Raw genomic sequence first — 19865 nt, 5'->3', positions numbered from 1 at the left:
CATAGTTACTGCACCTGTCCATGGCTAAACAGTGTTATACTGCTGAAGCCCAAATAGAATTAAAATAAAAGAAAACGTATGTACCAATGTCATTGGTGTAGAGACAGAGAATTAAAGAAAATACATGACATTCTACGATATTCTATCTCTTTTATCAGATCAGTGAGCTCAAATTCGATCGCTGCAGTAGGATCACTTCAATGAGTGGGATCATATCGCCCGTCACACGCAGTCGATACACGTGTTCGGAATCGCTCCTCGAACAAACTGGTATTGTTTGAGCAATTAACACTGTGGATTTGTTTGTGTTACGACAGGAATGTCTATGTTTATTGTTTAAATGTTTATGCTACTATAGGTAGATAAGGGTTGAGATTTGTGGAAGTACATGTTAGTGTCACAGGAAAGATGTTAACTGGAGTTGCTGTGCCTTCTGTTAGAAAATGTTATTCTTTTTTGATTGGAAGAAGATTTCATTGTTTCTTAGAACACAGTTGTTATAATCATAACACGGGAAAGAATTATGCTGTGACATCGAGAAAAGATCATACTGGTACTACTGTGGATAGCGATAGTAGTTTGTATTACCTACATTTCAAAAATGGCTTTAGTGATGATTTAAAAATGCGTGTCGCACAAAATATGATCGTAATTGAAGATTTTGTAACAGAAGAGGAAGAGAAATCGCTGTTTGAAGAAGTGGAACCATATATGAAAAGATTACGATATGAGTTTGATCACTGGGACGATGTAAGTTGTCGCATATCCTTGGACAACAGTATGAATCATCTGATATTACATCAGCGCTCAGATGGCTATAAGTGTGCTTTCAAACGTCTGTATGATTCGGACTTTGTACCTTTTATATGTCAGCAGTTTGTTACTACCCTAAACTTTACATACTTCTGAAGCGTAGAGTCATTTTATCTAGTTCTCTTCATTAAATTATTTGCCGAACGACAGACGGGTCGACAGAAGCGTCCGATCCCACGCGTGGGCTTTGACGCGTGACGTAAGGGTGTTGTCGTGTGTGACGTCATGACGGCGCGGAGTTTGGTTTGAGTGTGGCTGTCTCCAGTTCTTTTTTATCTTATTTTATTTACTTTTCTGATCTGTTCGTTCTATCTCGTGAGATTTTTTTTTTTAATTTAAAAACACTTATTACTTATTTTAATTATCTGTTTCCTCCAATTTCTGTTTTAGTTTATTATATTTATCTTTCTGACCTGTCGTTCTATCCCGTGAGATTTTTTTTTTTTTAAAGACAAAAAACACTAATCAGCTACTGAAGCATCTTTATCTTCTATGGGTTGCAGGGGTTACGACCCCTGGGGAGGTGGGTGGGTAGGTATTCATGCATGGCTGTCTTCACTTACACGTTGTAGCTACGCAAGGCGTCTAAATTTGTTTACATTTAGTTTGCCCCCCACCCAAAACACCCCATTTCCCGCGCTTGTCCCGTTAGTGTCATTAGGCTTCTTGTGGAAAGTGTGTGTGTTTGTTTTTGTTTCCGCCATATGTGTGACGTCATGGGGGGACGGGATCAGACGCTTCCGTATTTCCCGACAAACTCATTTCTATTCGTAGCTGAGACTTTAGTGCTATCTAATACGAAATAATATTCTAATTTGCGTTATTTTTGTGTTAAATGTTTGATCTTTGTCTGGCTGTTAAGTGTAGGTCCTGTAAATAGTCTCTTACAGGCGATACATGGGTATCGTGAGACCGAACGTTCGAACTGGAATGCTGCGAACTCAGTGATAATACAGAGAGTGAGAGAAGCTGCTTTTCCACCCGGAACACCTCAGCTCAGTTTGGTGCATGTATTGGACCTGGCTGAGGATGGGTTCATAAAAGCACATGTTGACAGTGTACGGGTGAGTAAGCTTATTGTTATGATTTGTACTGACCAGGTATACCACATTTCCCACCTCTAGCTTTAGCTACACTATCTTGAAAAAGCACATAAAGAGAGAGAGAGAGAACGGCTGTGTTCTTATTCGGTTACCACAGCGTAGCTCTGCCTCCCAACCCCAAATCAAAACTTACCTTCTCTCCCAAACTCATCAGGATGTCAAAAATTTTGTATAATACATGGTGAGTGCTATATTGCTATCCTATGTGCCTACTGTCACTCTTCCACAGCTCTCTCTTCTCTTCCTAGCTCCTTTTTCCCATGGCATACTCCACCCATCATAACCCCTCACTCTAGGTGAGCTGGAGCAAAGACATAATGTAGCCATGTATGTGTGCCCAGTAGCTCTTAAGAAAAGTTTCTCTAAAGCTATCTTGAATTGTTATCAGTTTTGTTTATGTGCCCGTCGACAGCTCAGTGCATCAACTATCTGGTGAGTAGCCACCTTTACTCTTTATACGATTTATATTCCACGTTGGTATTCAGATCACACAGAGTAATTGGAAACTATCTTGAAAAATTTTGACTATCATTTGAAATAATTGCTTGCTTGCTAAATTTAAATGAGTTATTTTTGTAGTTTTAAGAAATAATAGGCTTGAAATTCAAACACTGCTTTTGGATTTATTAATCTGTTTTGTGAAAGATGTCATAAGTTTACGCTACCCCAAATTTGACATTTACCCAGTTAAGTCAGGAGTAAATGGGAAACTGCTACCTCAGAGTGTAGATGGGTGTGGATATTCCAGCAGGGGTAACTGTGCATCAACACTGTTCTATGACATGTACATTTTCCTGAGTGATTATAACAGTGTTTATAGTTACCCAACCAAATGTAATAAAAAATTCAAGTCATTCTTTGAAAGGAATTTCTTTAAAATAAGCCATTTTTGAAAGGAATTCATCAAATAATATTAAAACTGAGGTAGTAAGTAACATACTCCTTGTCAGTACACAGAAATAGAACACAAATACAAAAGTATGTGGCAAGCCTTTTTTCCAATTTGTTTTTAACAGGGCCAAATATACACTTGTCAAGACATTGTAGGGTGTCATAAATGTCACGGCAGGCATACTCAGTGAATTTTATTTTGTACAATCATTTTACTAATTGTAGACTGACATGGCTAGGATGCCTGTCAAATATCAAAATGGCACTTTGAGTGAGTATCTGGTGATTTTTACGACATTTTTGTATGTGTATCAGATGGAAGTCCATTGACTTTGAACTGTGCTACATTAATATATGATCAGTAGTGTCAAATAAGCAGCAAAGCAGGTTAAAACTGTTGTCGATTCTCTACCCGATCCTGTGGAAACCCTATCCAGTGGCTTTCCCTTTCCTCCCAAGAGCCCTTACCATAACTGCGACTTGTCATAATTGTAGGCAATGCAGGATTTTTCATTATGTTTTAGAACAGACATTTCATACAAATTATTCAATTTAGAATGCATTCTGGCTCGAGCTGCTGGAGTGGGCAGTCTTGTGCTTGTATGGTGTGTGTGTGTGTGTGTGTGTGTGTGTGTGTGTGTGTGTGTGCGCGTGTGTTTGTTTTGTTCCGACAAAGGCTTTGGCCAGAAGCTTGTGTGTAAGTGTCTTTTAGTTTTGCTTGTCTGCAACTTAGTGTGTCATGTTTAAGATAAGTAGAAATCTGTCTTTTCTTACATTGTTGCATTAAAGTACTCTCACATACTTTGTTGTTCTAAAATTATGTAGAACAACTGCTCGAAATAACATATAATATGTTACCATAAGGTACAGGTGGCAACCCTACTTTTGGATGGGACAAACTGAAATTCAGGATAGCAAAGCAAAAAAGAAATGCTGAACTCTGTTTTCAGATGTTCCTTTACAAAGGCAGATCTGGGTGAGTTAACTCTTCCGACACTGCAAAGAAAAGTGAACAGACATAAATGTCAGTGGCATTGAGAAACAGTTACGACAACTAAAATTAAAGGATCCAGAACTTGAATGAATCACTATAAAATTCTATATTTAATTTGTGGTTGTCTTAGCCCCAGTTTTAACCATAATACCCTGTTCCAAAGAATTAGGGGAACATGTGAATCAGTATCCGGTATGTTAAATCTATTTTGATACAGGCAGTACTTGTGGTCTTATTGAATGGCTTGAGATCTTCACTGCCAATGAAGGGAACAATTAAAATGATTCACCATCTATTGACCATACGATGAGTCAGGTGAGCCCTCAGAAGGAAGTGAGCACCAGTGCCCCATTGTTTTGTAGTGAGTACATAGATAGCAGCTGTCATTTGGGGACGTTGTATTAATCCAAGCACATCCAGTTTGACATCTTAATGCAGTGCAAGTTACAAGGGTGGTCTATGCTATCTAAAAAGGACGGACTTTTGGTTGTGTTGCTGCAGATGCCAATGCCTCTGTATGTGTCATTCGTAGGTCATGGACATGCTACAGGGAGATAGGTCAGTACACAAGATGAACTGGCCAATGTGCATTGGTGGAACATACTTGACAGGTGTGTTTGTGGTCATCCCATTCCACCGCAGACCCTCCAAGAACTCTCATTAGCTCTCATTGAAGAATGGGAACAGATACTGCATTACAATCCTACATGAAGACTGATATTGGGCCACCTGTGCATTTTGACATCATATGGTTACTGTCAGAGCACTGCAAGACTATCACAGAAGGGCTACTGGAGCCACTGTGTCCGATCAGACTGCCATAATCTGATTACGAGAAAGGACCTTATGAGCCAAGTGTCGTGCCCATGTCAAGCAGCAACTTCGTTACTCGTGAACCGTGTTATTCACAGATGGCTGCAGAAATTGTCTGTCATAAGGTGATGGGGGTGTTTGTGTGTAGAGACCCTTGGTAAGCAGTACCTGCCAAATGTTGTTCAGGGAATCGACAATTCCCAATGTTCTGTAAAACTGCAGGAAGGCTTCACTGCTGATAACCATATTGGGCTTCTCATTGTCCATGGTCACCTTACTGCAAGGAAGAACATCGAACAGATAGTGTTGGACTATGTTGTGGCTGCTGCTTATGATGGTGGCCCTGAATTCCTTCTAATGCCAGGGTATATGTGGCAAGCATCAGCAGGGATGTATTGCCAAGCCTGGACATTGAAGTAATGGAATGGCCAGCAAAGAGTCCCGAACTAAACCCCAGTGTGCATAGGTGGAACATACTTGACAGATGTGTTTGTGGTTATCCCGTTCCACCACAGACCCTCCAAGAACTCTCATTAGCTCTCATTGAAGAATGGGAACAGATACTGCAGGGTGTCCGCCATTGACTTATACAAAGCATGCCATGTATGTGTCAGGCAGTGATGAACGCTCTTGCAGGGGATACACATTACTGGAGCTTCCAAAGTCCAGTGAAAAGCTCCCAGGATGATGGAATGAATGATTGTTTCCACTTTGTTTTCTATATCTGTCAGACATTTCAGTTCTTTTTATGTAAACGATTGAGGATGTAATGATGTTTTGTTGTGCATTTAATGTTTGAGGATAAAGGTGTAATTTGGTTACATACTCAGTCCTCAGTTATAGCTCAGTGGCATATGACAGATGCTCAAAGGCATGTTCATCTAATTCTTTTGAACAGTGTATATAATGCATCCCTTGAATAAAAAACCGTTCACGATAATTAAAAGAAAGTACAGATCACACCCATCCACAAGAAAGGTTGCAGAAGTGAAACACAAAACCACCATTCAGTATCCTTAACATCCATTTCTTGTAGAATCCTAGAACATATTCTGAGCTCAAATGTGCTGATTTTATACTAATGGCCTAGCAGACAGTACTTCAGACTTTTTGAAGATGTGTTGTCTGTAATGAAGTATATGGTGTCTCCACCAAAGTGCCCTATTTTCAATTTGCTCCCAACACAAAATTAAATAAAACAAATGTTTGTCATTCTCAAAAATAAAATATGTCATGTTAAGTTTTAAAAAAATTACGCCATCAAACCAAAACACTTACACATCATTCCGAGTGATGATGCAAACAGTTTCTAGTCTGTATTAAATTTTTATTCAGGTGCGTCACAGCATGTCTAGAGGGATGGTACAGTCCCGGTGTGCAGGTCTTGGAGGTCCTGCACTCCAGCGGTGAACACCTTTTCCTATATTTAGCCCCAGAGAAACAAATCCAATAGTGCAGTGTCAGGAGAACATGGAGGTGAATTCGTGGGTCCATCGCGACCAGTGACGTGGAGCACCATCTTGCTGAAACCAAAGGTTTGATTGCAGGTGAATATAGACAACCACTTCTTGAAGACCTTTTGAATAGTTGCATGTAGCATCAAAAGTTCCCACTAAGCCAGACAAACTGATTTGCGTGGACTTAGTTGGAAGCTTGTCGGACAGTCTCAGCTTGTTCATCGGAGACACCCTGAGCTTCTGCACACTGCTTCAGAATGCTGCCAGTGTCTAGAAACTGCCCATTCTTTGCTTTTATCCTCTTGGCAGGTGCTACTTCCTTGTAAACAGAATGAAATTGTGTTTGCATCATAACAGTGAATTTAAACTCTCTGCACCCAAGCACTGTTGTGCCTTCTCCCAAACTGTCACTATTTTAGGTTGGAAAGACAAAAGTGAAACAATAAAAATGCACCAAATATTGGCAAAAAATTGGGAGCAACTTTTAAGTCCTGCTGCAGATAACGGAATAGTTGGAGCTGAAACAGACTGACTTAATATATTTAACTGCCTCAAGAAATAGGGCATTTTGTTGTGTAGGCCCTGTGGTGTCTGAAACAAATTGCCTAATATTCAGTCAGATCCTGATAAGATTTCAAAGTGATGCAATTATTGCTAACTCACTGTAAATATTTAGAAATGTGAAATTGTGCACTTCACAAAACTTAATTGGAATATTCGTTTTGCCCTTTGGTGTATATGGATTAGCTAGTAACACGCACTGTTCTGTTCTGTATTGTGACTGTTAACTCGTCCATTGTCCAATACATTCTTGCTTTTCTAAAGCTTTTGTGTTAGTGCACTTTGCCTTTGCCAAATTTCTTTGCAAAATTCTTCACTGGTCCACCCTGTGGGCCCAGTTTATGTTGAACTTTGTCAAAAAGTGATGGTCTTTTCCTCCGATATGTTACTTGATGCAACAAGAGTCCAGTTCTGGTATTATCTTTTGAATTATACCCACTGATGACAAAACTTAAGTATATATCCCAATCCGAATGCTGTGCATTCACATAATGGCTTAACATTTTGGATACCATGTAGTGCACTTGTTCTGGCCATCCATCCATTTGTTTCAGGATGGAACGGGCTGGTATGTAACTTCTCAGTTTTGTCAAGCAACAGAATTGTTTCATTAGTTTGGATACAAAGTTAGTTAATTTGACCCTAATTATGGTTTCGGTTACCACGTTTACCATTGCCTGTGTTAACATACTCTCCTTCTGTTCTGCGATAGCTACCATGGCTAGATATTGTGAAAAAATTATATGACATAGTAAAGACATATTTAGTATCCACATCTTCCATTATAAGGTGCTAAGGCATCTAATAATAGTACTGAAAATGGTCTGTCAGCTTTTGGTAGCCTCTGTAACTGATTTTCGTAATGACTCCAATCTGCTCTTTGTGCACACATAACGATCTGCTATGAGTAATATGATCTACAGTTACATACTCAGGAATCAGCTTTTATGTTGACTGCAACTGCTATTACAGTACTAAATTGATGTGCATGGGTCTATTACAAATTACGTGACTCATTTATACACAGTTTAAAACATAGTGATAGGAACGTCTTCATGATATTGCTGCTGTACCAGTCACAGGTAGACATAAAGTAACACAACTGGAAATTTTCTCTGACCACATTTCACTTGGTTAACTGCCTTGCGGCAGATTTAGACTTCAGAGCCCTCTGTGCTTCTTTGTCTTCTGCTTTCTTCTTCATTCTCCAATACCCTTATTGCGGTCTAGTGATATCATCTAACATCTGGTATCATCTTCTGCCCTTCCCTCTCTTCACTGGAATAAAACCTTCCATTGCCTCTTCTTGCAGTATCTCCTCATTCCTGACTTTATCAGTCCAACTGATCTTCTCCATTCTGTGCCATATCCACATTTCAGAAGCTTCAATTCTTCTCTTTTCCTGCTTTCACAGCCTCTACGTTTCTACTCTGTACAGCACCACACGCCTTATCAGGCATTTCATTAGCTCCTTTCTTAATTCTGTATTCAGACCACTAGTTAAGAGCCTTTTTTACTTTTGAAATGCCTCTTTCACCAGCACCTTTGTGACTTTGATATACTGTTCACAATGCATATCTCCCCTAACCCAGCCTCCGAAATACTAGAACTTGTACTTTTCTTTAAACCCATAAAAATGCCTTTCATTTTCTTTGTATTTATTTTCATATTGTTTGTTATGTAGGCGTCATTCAAGTCATTTAGCATTTAAATCAGTGTCCCATCATTTTCTGCAAAAATTACCATGTCACGCGCAAATCTTATCCATTCTATTTTCTGTACATGTATCCTGATGTTGCTTGTCCCATCCAAACAACTTTTCGCTGTATCCTCCAAATAAATATTTAGTAGGATCGGCAAGAGACATCAGCCCTGTGTGACCCTTCTCCCTATCTTGTTGTCTTTAGATGTCTCATTTACTATTTGTATACCCTTGCTTTCTGATTAAAGTATAGATTTGCAGTCTGTCTTCCCTTCTTCCACTTTACTCACTTCCTTTCAAGTTATCTATCAATTTAGCCCACTGCACTCTGTCAAAGGCCTGTTTGAGGCCTATGAAGGCTGGAAATACTTCTTTGCCCTTTGCACCGACAGTCCTTAAAAGTCCAATGGCATCTTATATCACTTTTCCCTTCTGAAGCCACATTCCTCCTTATGTGATTCTTCAGTCTTTCCCAGTGATCTGTTGACATCTTGAGGTGTTGTTTATTCTGCCAGATATAAGCATCATACATGTGGAGTATTTCAACAGTGTGACTCATGATCTTTATCAGGTGCTGCCTGGGCCTGCTCGTTGGGTAGAGTGGTCCAATATTTGGACCTATGGTCTTCCACCTCGATGGTCAGTCCCAAGCATTCCATTTGCAATCAACTCCCACTAGAAGTGTCCTTAGGCATTCCCTCTTTGGTCTGTTGGGCCGCGTGTGTTTGTTCCGGAGTGACCATCCGTGGGCTGGCATTCCGTTTTTGGTCTGGTGTGGTTCCAGGCATTCCCTCTGCGGTCCGGCAGTCCGCTCTCGCTAGAAGTGTTGTTAGGCATTCACTCCTCAGTCTGATGCACCAGGCCAAATGCTGGCACACTCTCAGTGGTCTGGTGCACTTGTCCATGTACTGGCACTCTGTTTTCAGTCCAGTGCAATTATAGATGTTCTGTCTGCAGTCCGCTCCTGCTAGAAGTGTCCTGCGAAGTTCTGTCTTTGCTCCAGTGTGTCTGGTGCCCTGTCTGGGGTTCGTTCTCCACTCTCAGTTATTCTTTCAGTTCTTCTGTTTGTGGAGTTTGGCTGCTGCCCCCATTGCGTTTTCAGCAACTTCAGTGCAGGGTCTCTTGTTCTGCTGAGTTGATACCCAGTGCCAGGATTTATGAGGTTTTCTGTCAGCTTTATCTCTATTGACTCTTTCATGTCACTGTCCTAGTATCAGTTGAGTCTGTGCCAGAACTCTTGTTTCATCATGTTTTGTGAAATGATGGGTGCCAGACAGTGCTCAGACAGTCCAACTCAATATTTAGGTGGAGTGAGTTAAGACGTTCCAAAAACTCATCAGGTCTCTTCCTAGCATGAGGCCAGATCAAAGACTTTTCATCAGCATACCTGAAGAAACATATGGATTTGTATTTATCTGTTCTTACGCCGCCTCTTCAAATGTCTCTGTGAACAAATTGGCAACTGCTGGGGATGGAGTGCTGCCCATGCCTACACCTTACTCCTTAATATTGGTCTCCGTAAAGTTTCAGTGAGTCTTTCAGTGGAACCCTGGTGAAGAGGAATACCACATCAAAACTGACCACTATATCAGATTTTGTGCTTTGTAATTGCTCGATATATTGCAGGAAGCCCTCCTGAGTTGTGGAGGTGGTGATTACACTTCCCCCACTTATGGGAACAGCATTTTCTTCAAGTACTTTTCTGTTAGGTACATTGATGTGCCAGTGCTGCTGACAGTTGGGCACAATGGCTTGCTCTCTTTGTGTAATTTCAGCAATCCATGTAGTACAGGTGGAACTTTCTTGCTTGATCATAGTTGTTGATGAGGCATATGTGTTTCCTTCAGGTGAGTGCTGATCTGATTGTCCACTTTGTCTGTTGCAGGATTGTACAGAAGTTGACAAACTTTCACTTGCTGCAAAATGAGTGTGGGGTTCCCTTTTTCTGCTAGCAACTTTATGATGCTGTTGTCTTATCACTTGAGAAGTTCGCTTTTGGAGGCTTTTTCTTGATCAGCAGGCTGCAGGTCTCCCGGTAAATTTCTTCTGCTACGTTTGGTGAAAGTTTGTTGGCTACTTGCTCCACTGCAGTGATGAATCCTGGAATGGACACATTTCTTGGAGACCACTGCTTGAGTACCTTCAAAGTGGTGTCATCAAACGGCTTGCCACTTAGTTTAATCTGCAAGTGTCTTCCATCTGCTGCACTTTGAATCTGTCAAATTTCACAGGCAGGCAAGCAGAGGCATTTTTCTTGGCACACTCTTGTAAAGAATGAGGGGCACTGTCTATGCGGTCCCAATCTTCACCTGCTAGGGAGGCTGCAATGTAAAGCTGAAGATTTAAAAGCTCCCTGACCGCCACATATAACCTGCGTCGCATATCTCGAAACCTTCCTCTCACAAGTGCCACACTAGCCCGAGATTTTATCTTGTTCGTCACTCTGGAATTCATGTGAAGGAAATGTGTATGCCTTCCGAGGTTGTGAAACAACTGCAGTCAAGAGAGAAAGTTCCATGTAGACTTAATGGGTGCCAAAATTACTCAGAGAATGTGCAACTACACCCAACTGTCACCAATATTGGCACATCAATGTATCAAATAGCCAAGTACGTGAGAAACTGCTGTTATAATATGTGGGGAAGTGTATTCACCCAATCCACAGCTCTGAGGACTTCTTGCAACGTCTCAAGAAATTACTTAGCACAGAATCTGATATAGTCAATTTTGATGTGGTATCCCTGTGCAGCAGGGTTCCGCTGAAAGACTCACTGAAAATGACTTTTTAGAGTTACTCCTCTCTGAGATTGGTACTGTTGTGGATACAAGAAAGTTCTTCAGCCTGTTGCACTTGTTATAGGATTAGTTACAAAGAGATGTTAACTCCTTTTTGCATGTTTTCCTTAAAGTCTTTAAGATCTCTGCTGGAATATTTTCTACACTACAGGCTTTGTCGTCTTTCATTTTCTCCAACACCTTACTTACTTCTGACCATAGCATAAAGTCTCCCATTTCATTTACATTTTCTGCTTCTTCCTTCTCAATTTGCAGATCAGAAGGTCTTTGACTAGCTTCATGAAGACTTTCAATATACTGTTTTCACCTATCCTGAACTTCATGTGGGTTGTTTAAAAGGAGTTTCATCTTTCCTTTTTGTCTCCACATCAGGTTTGTTCTTCTTTCCCTGAAACACTATCTCCTCGGTTGCTCGATGCATCTTTTTGTACTTGCCCTCTTTCTGCAGCATCTCAATTTCTGATCAGATTTCTCTTGTCCATTTTTGTCTGGCCTGATCAATTATTCTTCACAGATATAAAATAAAAATTTCACATGCAGTAGGAAACAACATTGATCACTAAAAATTGAAGAAATTTGAATGTTAATTTTACTAACAGTCATAGCTGTTACCTCCATTGGAGTTATTCTGCAGCAACACCCTTCTTGCCAACATGCAGTTTGAAACTGTAACATTGTATATAAAATATGTACCTATGGTTTGTTAACAGGGTATAAAGTAGAATAACTGTACAAGAGTACCAGTATTTAAAACTTTCACTTGTGCCGTGACGTGGCATCAAATATTTTTAAGTGCATGTGTGTTAGCACATTCCCGAGTTGTTAAGGTTGTACTGTTTTTGTCTCCCTATTATATTTATTGTAGGTAGATTCTTCGGAATGGTGTAATGTCAAGGTTATAATTGCAGAATAAAGTATTCATAGTATGATATCCTTTAATCAATGCCTACAGCCTTTGTAGACACCTTACAGTAAGTCATCTTGGACTTTTTAAGATATAATAATCTGCACACATTTTTTAGTCTCTGTTTCCATGAAAGCCTTTATACCTCACTGTGAACTATGTATCAAGCAAGAGTGCCATATCTGCAAATCGCTTAATGTGTCTTATGAAATCCATCATACGAGGTGTGATTGGAAAGTTTTAAGAATGGATCCGCTACTGTTTATTGGTTTGTCGGGCAGGTACATTGAGGGTGGGGAGTGAGTCATTGCCTTCTCCTTGAACGCCCTCTGACAGGAAATTGTGTTTCCTTTATTCAGTTTGTTGTGGCAGCTATTTGAGTGTGGGTCTTGTTGCCGGATTCTGTCTGCGTGAAAATGGACATAAAAGCGGAGCAACGAGTTTGTGTGAAATTTTGTTTTAAAACCAGGAAATCTTACGAACTATTAAAAACAGCTTTTGGATATAATTGTATGAGCCAGTCAAATGTTTTTGTGTGGTTCAACAGATTTAAAAATGGCCGTGAATCATATGAAGATGAATCACTGTCCAGCTGTCCTTCCACCTCAAAAAGAATGAAAATTTTGTGAAAGTTCATGACTTAGTGCGTATTGATTGTAGACTTACAATTAGGGAGATGGCTGATGAACTTAATTTAAGTTTCTATGCAGTTCAGTCTATTTTAACTGGAGATCTGAACAAGTGTCGAGTATCCGCAAAATTCATTCCAAAAGTGTTGCCAAGTGACGAGAGACAATACCAACTTGAAGTGTGCCAAGAACTGATTAATCGGAATAAAAATGACCCAGATTTGTTAAATAGTGTAATTACAGGTGATGAATTGTGAGTATATGGATATGATCCTGAAACCAAAGTGCAGTCTTTGCAGTGGAAGACTCCAGGTTCACCATGACCGAAAAAAGCATGGCAAAGTTGGTCTAAGGTGAAGACAATGTTGGTGACTTTTTTCGATTCTACCAGTATTGTGCATCATGAATTTACCCCTGGAGGACAGACAATTAACCAATAATACTACAAATGTGTCCTTGATTGTTTGTGTGAAAAGGTGTGAAGAAAAGGCCTGCAATGTGGAAAGACATGAGTTGGGTGCTATATCATGTCAGTGCTTCAGCTCATCATGGCTTCTCCTTCGTTGAATTTTTGACCAAATTCAAAATTCCTGTGCTTCCACAACCACCATTTTCCCCTGATTTGGCCTCTGAAGGCTTCTACCTTTTTCCTAAACTGAAATTTTCACTGAAAGGGAAGTGATTTGACTCAATTGAAGACATACAGGCAAATATGGAGAGCGTCCTTAACACACTTCAGGAAAAAAAAATCCAGGAATGTTTCCAAAAGTGGAAGTACCGTTGGAGTCGGTGTGTTCGGTCAGAAGGGGTCTATTTTGAAGGAGATGCATCACAGTAGCATGTAAGTACCACCATTGTACAATTATAAGCTCGAATAACTTTCCCGTCACACCTTGTATAGTCAGGAGATTATGTAGCAATTTTATTTCTTGAATATTAGTGTGTCTGTACTTTTGATTACGATTATCAGTTACTGTATGCTCTGTAAGCCCACACACCATTTTATTACATTTATCATCAGATGAATAAATAATTGTATTGAGGTGCAGTTCTCAGTAACTTATTTTTTGGGCAACATGGCAGATTTTTTACTGTATGCAAGTAATTTTTGATGTGATGACTGAATTAGCTTCTTAAATGAATATATGTTGTTTTTAGTTTTTTTGTTTGACATTGTAAGAAGACTCTGAAGCGAAATGCAGTGTCATGATGTTTGTGGGACTCTGTCGAATAGTAACAAAAGAACAGCCCTGAAAACTCCTGTTGCCCCACAATCCAGAGAAGAGTTTCCAGAAATGTGTGCACTACTGTACCAAATCCAAGCAAACACGTAACTCAAATGAAGTTCATGTGTTTACTTGCCCTCTCGCAGCCCGTCAGCCTAAGTTCTGCTGAAGTAGCAATCATACAACTTGGTCGTAAAGCTATTCAAGCCTCAAAAAACTGGAGTTTCTTTTTGTGTATGGTAGTGTAGCCAAGCTGTCACAGTAGCAGTCTGGTTCTATGCTGAAAGCTATCCAGATTGTGCCAAGGGACATTCATAAATCTTTTATTTTTTTTTTATTTGCGATCCCTTTGTTTGTTATAGTTATTATTTAACAAGGTGTCATTATCCAGAACTGCAAAATTATTTTAAAAACATTTACTATCATAAGAATAATCCTTTAAATTTTGACCATGCATCTGTGCAAACACAAACTTTTCCATTTGTATTTCAGCTGTGTAACCTCAGTCCATCCACTTCTATGATAGCCAGATGATGTGCTGTTGAAATATCAGTGGAAAGGCTGGAATTTGCATGGCTGCATGTTCGAAAATTAATGGACTGTTCATTATGCTGTGAGGAGCTGAAAATGCACATCATGAGGACAATGCCACATGTGACAAGTAAACCCTGTCAGTATATAACAGTGATAATATTACATATTTAGATGTGTGTATGTTGCAATTGATGTTTACACAGACTTATGACTTATTTCAGTATTCAGTTTGTAATTTTAAAACATTTAAGATGCTCGGACTTAACTCCATGTTTTCAGCTGACATCAGAGGTGGTAGTTAATGGCAGACTGCTGATCTCTTGACTGATTTGTTACTGTATGAAGAACTACCATAAGTTGTTTCGAATTTCTGTTCATATTATCAATTTTTACAAATATTCTTGTGATGTTATTTATGAACAATTTTATGTCCTGCATTGTCTATACTATGTTGTTTGATTTTTCAGTTCTGTGGGAACACAATTGCAGGGTTGAGCTTGCTGTCAGACTGTGTAATGAGGCTAGTTCACACGGAAGATAAGTCGGCTATTGTGGATGTCTTGTTGAGGAGGAGATCACTTTATATTATGAAGTGAGTGTTTACTATTATCTTGCTTTTTCTAGAAGTGGTTGCTGACTCTATTTCCTTATTCGTTTCACATTTGCATTTTCTTGTTTGTCTGGTATGAGACTGTAAGTATTTTTAAGCAAGACAGTCAGAATGTGGTGAAACAGCTGTGTTATAATACAGTTTCTGAAATGGTGCCTTTAGCAGCAAGGTCTACTACCTGCAGCTATCCTTTCAACACATCCTGTGCTCCTGCAATCCCCTTGGCCTCACTGTAGTTTTACTCATTGTTCCTACACTCTCTACCCAAAAGTTTCCCTTCCTCTGATCTGTCCCCACTTCCCAGTCCATGTCTTCCCGTCATCTTCATTGTATGTTGCACCTCACAGGCTCCAGTGCCTGTATGTCACATATCTAGCCTGTTCACATGCCACCCCTTCCCCCCAATTCCCCTGCCTTCCTATCCTGTACACCTGCTGCCTCCCTCCTAGTTGCTACCTATCTATCCCCAGCCCTTCCTTCTGTGTCCAACCTCTTTCACCTTCTACCTACCCCATACAACACAACCCCCATCCCAGTCCACTAGTTGAACCACAGTTGTGTTGTACTGTTATATTGGTTTGTTGTATAAGTTTGTAGTGTTTTTCCATAAGTTTAATAAACACAGCTAATACACGTAACTGAGACTTTAGTAATCAGTAATATTTGCTCCTTCGCTATTTAAAAATGTCTACCCACACAGGGGCAACTTTTCAATTCTGAGACTGTAGAATCACATTTTGGAGTTGGGGATCCCGAGTCATGTTCAAAGCACATTTTCACCCAGAAAGAAAGTTGCTTGAATGTTGTTCAATAGAGAGTAGAAAAGGTGAAAATCTGAGGGCACAAGATCAGGTGAATAAGGTAGGCATTACCGTGGAGTAGTTCACTTACACAGTCTTCCTACTCTTTGTTTGGATTGCATCTGCAAGAAATCTCAGTTGTTGACATAAATATCAGCAGTGATGGTTACACATCGGGGAAGCAAATCATAATACACCACACTGTCACTATTACACGAGATGTACACTATCTCTTGTGGATGTGTGGAGGTCTTTGCACGGGGAATTACTGCTTTGTTTGGGTTCAATCATTCCTTTCTTTTCCTTATGTTACCTTGAAGAGCTCATTTCTTGTCATCAAAGGGTAACGATACTTGATAGGAATGATCAGTGCTGTTCACAAGCCAACTGATGACAGGAAAACAGAGATGCACATATGGCCACATGCAAATTTTTGTGATTTTGGCTTAGAGCATGCGGTATCCATACACCTGGTTTTTGAACTTCCTCATTGCATGCAAAAGGTCGCACAGTGTTGGAATGATCATATTTCATCACAATTACCAGTTCTCTTGTACACTGACAGGGATGATTGTGGAGATTAATGCTTTTAAATGATCTTCACAAATCCCCAAAGGTCTTCCCGAATGTGGAGTCACTAATGGCAGAATGATCCTTCTTGAAATGAGGAAACCATTTTCTTGCTGAGCTGTGTCCAGTGACATTAACACCGTTCAGGGTGCAAATGTTTCTGGCTGCTGCATCTGATATTCTCACCCCTCTGCTAAACTCAAATAGAAGAATATGGTGGAAATGTTCCGATTTCTCCCCTTGGCAGACCAGTTTCCAGTGTCCACAGCGCCACTCACTATCTCCGATTGACAATATGTAGACTCAAATAGCAACAGTGAACTTCAAATAAAAAATGACAATCAATAAGTAAACCCAAAACAACAAGAATACCAACACAAAAAACAAAAACACTACGAACTTATGCACAAACCTAAATGTCTACTATTGCCTGAAAACTGCAGATGATTGATTTTATTGTGAATAATGTAAATACTTGGAAAATGTAAAAACATTTGTGTGTGTGTGTGTACTCTGTCTCCTTAAAGGATTTCTTCCAAAAGCTAGTCAGGTTTTCATTATTTTTTGTGTGCCTGTCAATGATTCAACACTCCTGTTATTCAGTGAGTTGTTCCCTTTACTCCTAAATTGTTTAATGTCAGTATTATCTGTTATATTTCACAGAGAAATGTTTATTAGTTCCTTTCGCCTTGAAATACACATAATATTTGTAAAATCAAACTATGGAAAATTCAGAATAGGGTAACAATATTGTGAAAAAGGATAGACTGACACAGTCCATAAGGGCGAGATGTGGAACTCCTCCCATACACATGAGCACTGTCTGGCCCAGTAGCCAGAGACAGTGGTCGTGTGTGTTTTCTACTTTAGAAGAAGACCTTTTGGCTGAAATGGGGTGTATGTCTATGGGTCGGAGGTATAGGACACTATGCCCATTATTGGGCAAAATGGAGTTATTGGCACAATCCATATGATTTTCTTGTCTCCTACTCAGAGGTATACCTCTATGTCCTACATGGAATATTGACAGAGTTATGATGCAATGAAATAACACCAAGTCCACTTTACCTTAGAGATATATACCACCAACTGAACGTAGTGCTGTATACTTCTGCACACACTGATGGCGCTAGCGTGAACTAAGGTCACTCCAGTGTTTGAAATGGGATTTGACAGTGTTATCTCCAGTGTGTGTTTCGTACAAGTTAATAATTATGGATCCAAACCCTCGCGAGTACAAAATTATGACATTACTTAAAGGCAATAATAGTGCTGCCTCAATAGGTAAGCTATAATGTTTCCTACGGTCATTATATTAATGAATAATGTGGTTGTAAACACAACCTAACCTATGAGGCATTTATATTTCACCAGATGAGGAACCATTATGTGGTCTGTCTTGTTTCATAATCAAATACTAACCAACTAACTATCACACTATTGGCAGTGAAGAAGATGTAGGGGAGCATTCGAGTAACGACAAACAGGATGAGACTCCAATTGTGACAAAACCTATGAACCTTCACATGGGACAAGTTCTGATTCAGATGAGAATAACAGTACACGGAATCAATCAAAGAATAGGTTAAAAAACAGTAATGTTCAAACTGCCGCAAATGAACAACAAATACCGAATATACTAGAGAAAGATTTATACTTAAGCAGTGACAGTGAAAGTGCTGTAAAAAGTTGTGCAGTTTTTGAAACACATGAACGTGTGGGAAGGAAATTAAACAATAAAACTAATATTCCACAGCATGGTAGAAAGGGTGTAGTTCATGCTGACGAATGGAAATGTAATGTCCGTAAATGCAAAGTTGTTGGTGGGAAGGAATATGTCAGTAATAAAGATAAGACTGTTCCTTCTAAAGTACTGCAGCCTCCGTGCATGTGTAGGATGAAACACTTAGAAAAACTGCCTGAAACTGAAAAACAGAAGATTTTTCATTCATACTGGCATGAAAAGGCAGATACGAAAAGGCAAATTGTTGGCACGTGTATTGGGCAATGTAGTACAACTCGTTCAAAAAAAAAAAAAAAACACCTTAACCTCGAATAAGTGTGAAGAAAACACTAAGCTACTATTTTACTGTAAATGGTGGATGAGTTAAGGTGTGCAAGATTATGTTTTTGAACACACTTTCTGTGGTGTCACCGCCAGACACCACACTTGCTAGGTGGTAACTTAAATCGGCCGCGGTCCTGTAGTACATGTCGGACCCGCGTGTCGCCACTGTGTAATCGCAAACCTAGCGCCACCACATGGCAGGTCACAAGACACGGACTAGACCTCGCCCCAGTTGTACGGACGACATAGCTTGCGACTAGACCTACCAAGTCTTCCTCTCATTTGCCGAGAGACAGATAGAATAGCCTTCAGCTTAGTCCATAGCTACTACCTAGCAAGGCGCCATTTGTATCAGTGCTTATAGCTTACTAAAATTCAAGAGAGATGTATTCCAACAAGAGAATAAAAGTTAAGTAACATCTACGTACTTTTCTTCTTATTCATTGATAAGTCTCATGTTCCAGAACTTCAAGCCCGTCTGCGTTAGTTTAGCGTGCACCTAGCTACCTCATTGTGTCTATGCTGTAGGAACTAGACACAACATTATTTGGCGACGAGCAAAAGAGTTTGTATTAATTCGTTTGTGTCATGGCTTCGCCACAATCTCCAGATGTACTGTCCGAATTTTTTCGCTTGCAGAATCAGCAGACGCAGGCGTTATTGGAAGCCCTAGGACAGCTCGTCCAGGGTCAACGTGCGCTACAAAACGATGCGGCAGCCGCCGCTTCTTCGCTACCGCTGCCACAAAACGCTGTTGCACCTCCCTTTCGACCATACGTGGCGGCCGGAGAGACCTGGCACGAATGGTCGCGCCAGTTCAACTTTCACCTCGCCGCCTACAGAATACAAGGTAAAGAGCGGCAGCCGTTTTTGCTTTCTTGTGTCGGTGTGTCTACCTACCGTGTGATAGTGAAATTGTTTCCCCGACGCGACGTAGCAACTCTGTCCTACGAAGAAATTTTGTCTGCTTTAGATGCCTATTTCAAAGAAACAGTAAATGTAGTTGCAAAACGGTATACGTTCTTTCGTACAAAACGTACGGCCGGTCAGACTAATAGGGAGTGGGTAGCAACTTTGCAAGGACTTACTAGGGAGTGTGCATTTGAATGTGACTGTGGACTTCCTTATTCAGACACTATGGTGCGTGATGCAATAGCACAGAACGTTTCTGATGTTCGCATAAGGGAACAGATTTTGAAACTAGTTAATCCCTCCCTTCAACAAGTGATAGACATATTGGATAGGCAAGACACACTTGACTTTGCTCGGGAATCATTTGAAACTTCGCCAGCCGTGTGTCACATTAACCGGCCCGCCGGCCGCGCTGCCCGGGACGCTACACGGCCCTCGCGCCCGTCCGCACGGCAGCGGCAGCATAGCTCGCAAACAGGTGC

At 40.3% G+C, this 19865-nt stretch overlaps 1 protein-coding gene across 4 annotated transcripts in view; it reads left to right on the top strand.

The window, feature by feature from the left end:
- Positions 1–281: 281 nt before the first annotated feature.
- Positions 282–19865, top strand: part of LOC126237495 (alpha-ketoglutarate-dependent dioxygenase alkB homolog 7, mitochondrial) — a 32903-nt gene continuing 13319 nt past the window's right edge. The window contains exons 1-4 of one of the 4 annotated variants that reach the window (XR_007545090.1): positions 282–750; positions 1704–1877; positions 14382–14559; positions 14891–15016. Coding sequence is in view for 2 of the 4 variants with exons in the window: in XM_049947646.1 (XP_049803603.1) it covers positions 409–750; positions 1704–1877; positions 14891–15015 (641 nt within the window). In the remaining 2 variants the exon portion in view is untranslated. Of the gene's footprint in view, positions 751–1703; positions 1878–5949; positions 6162–14381; positions 14560–14890; positions 15017–19865 lie in introns of those variants that run through there. The other 3 variants (XR_007545089.1, XM_049947647.1, XM_049947646.1) reach the window with 3 other exon arrangements.

The sequence above is a fragment of the Schistocerca nitens genome, chromosome 2, assembly GCF_023898315.1.
Source record: "Schistocerca nitens isolate TAMUIC-IGC-003100 chromosome 2, iqSchNite1.1, whole genome shotgun sequence".
Lineage (NCBI taxonomy): Eukaryota > Metazoa > Arthropoda > Insecta > Orthoptera > Acrididae > Schistocerca > Schistocerca nitens.
The sequence above is the reverse complement of the archived record's forward strand: the minus strand, read 5'-3'. Positions and strand labels throughout refer to the sequence as shown.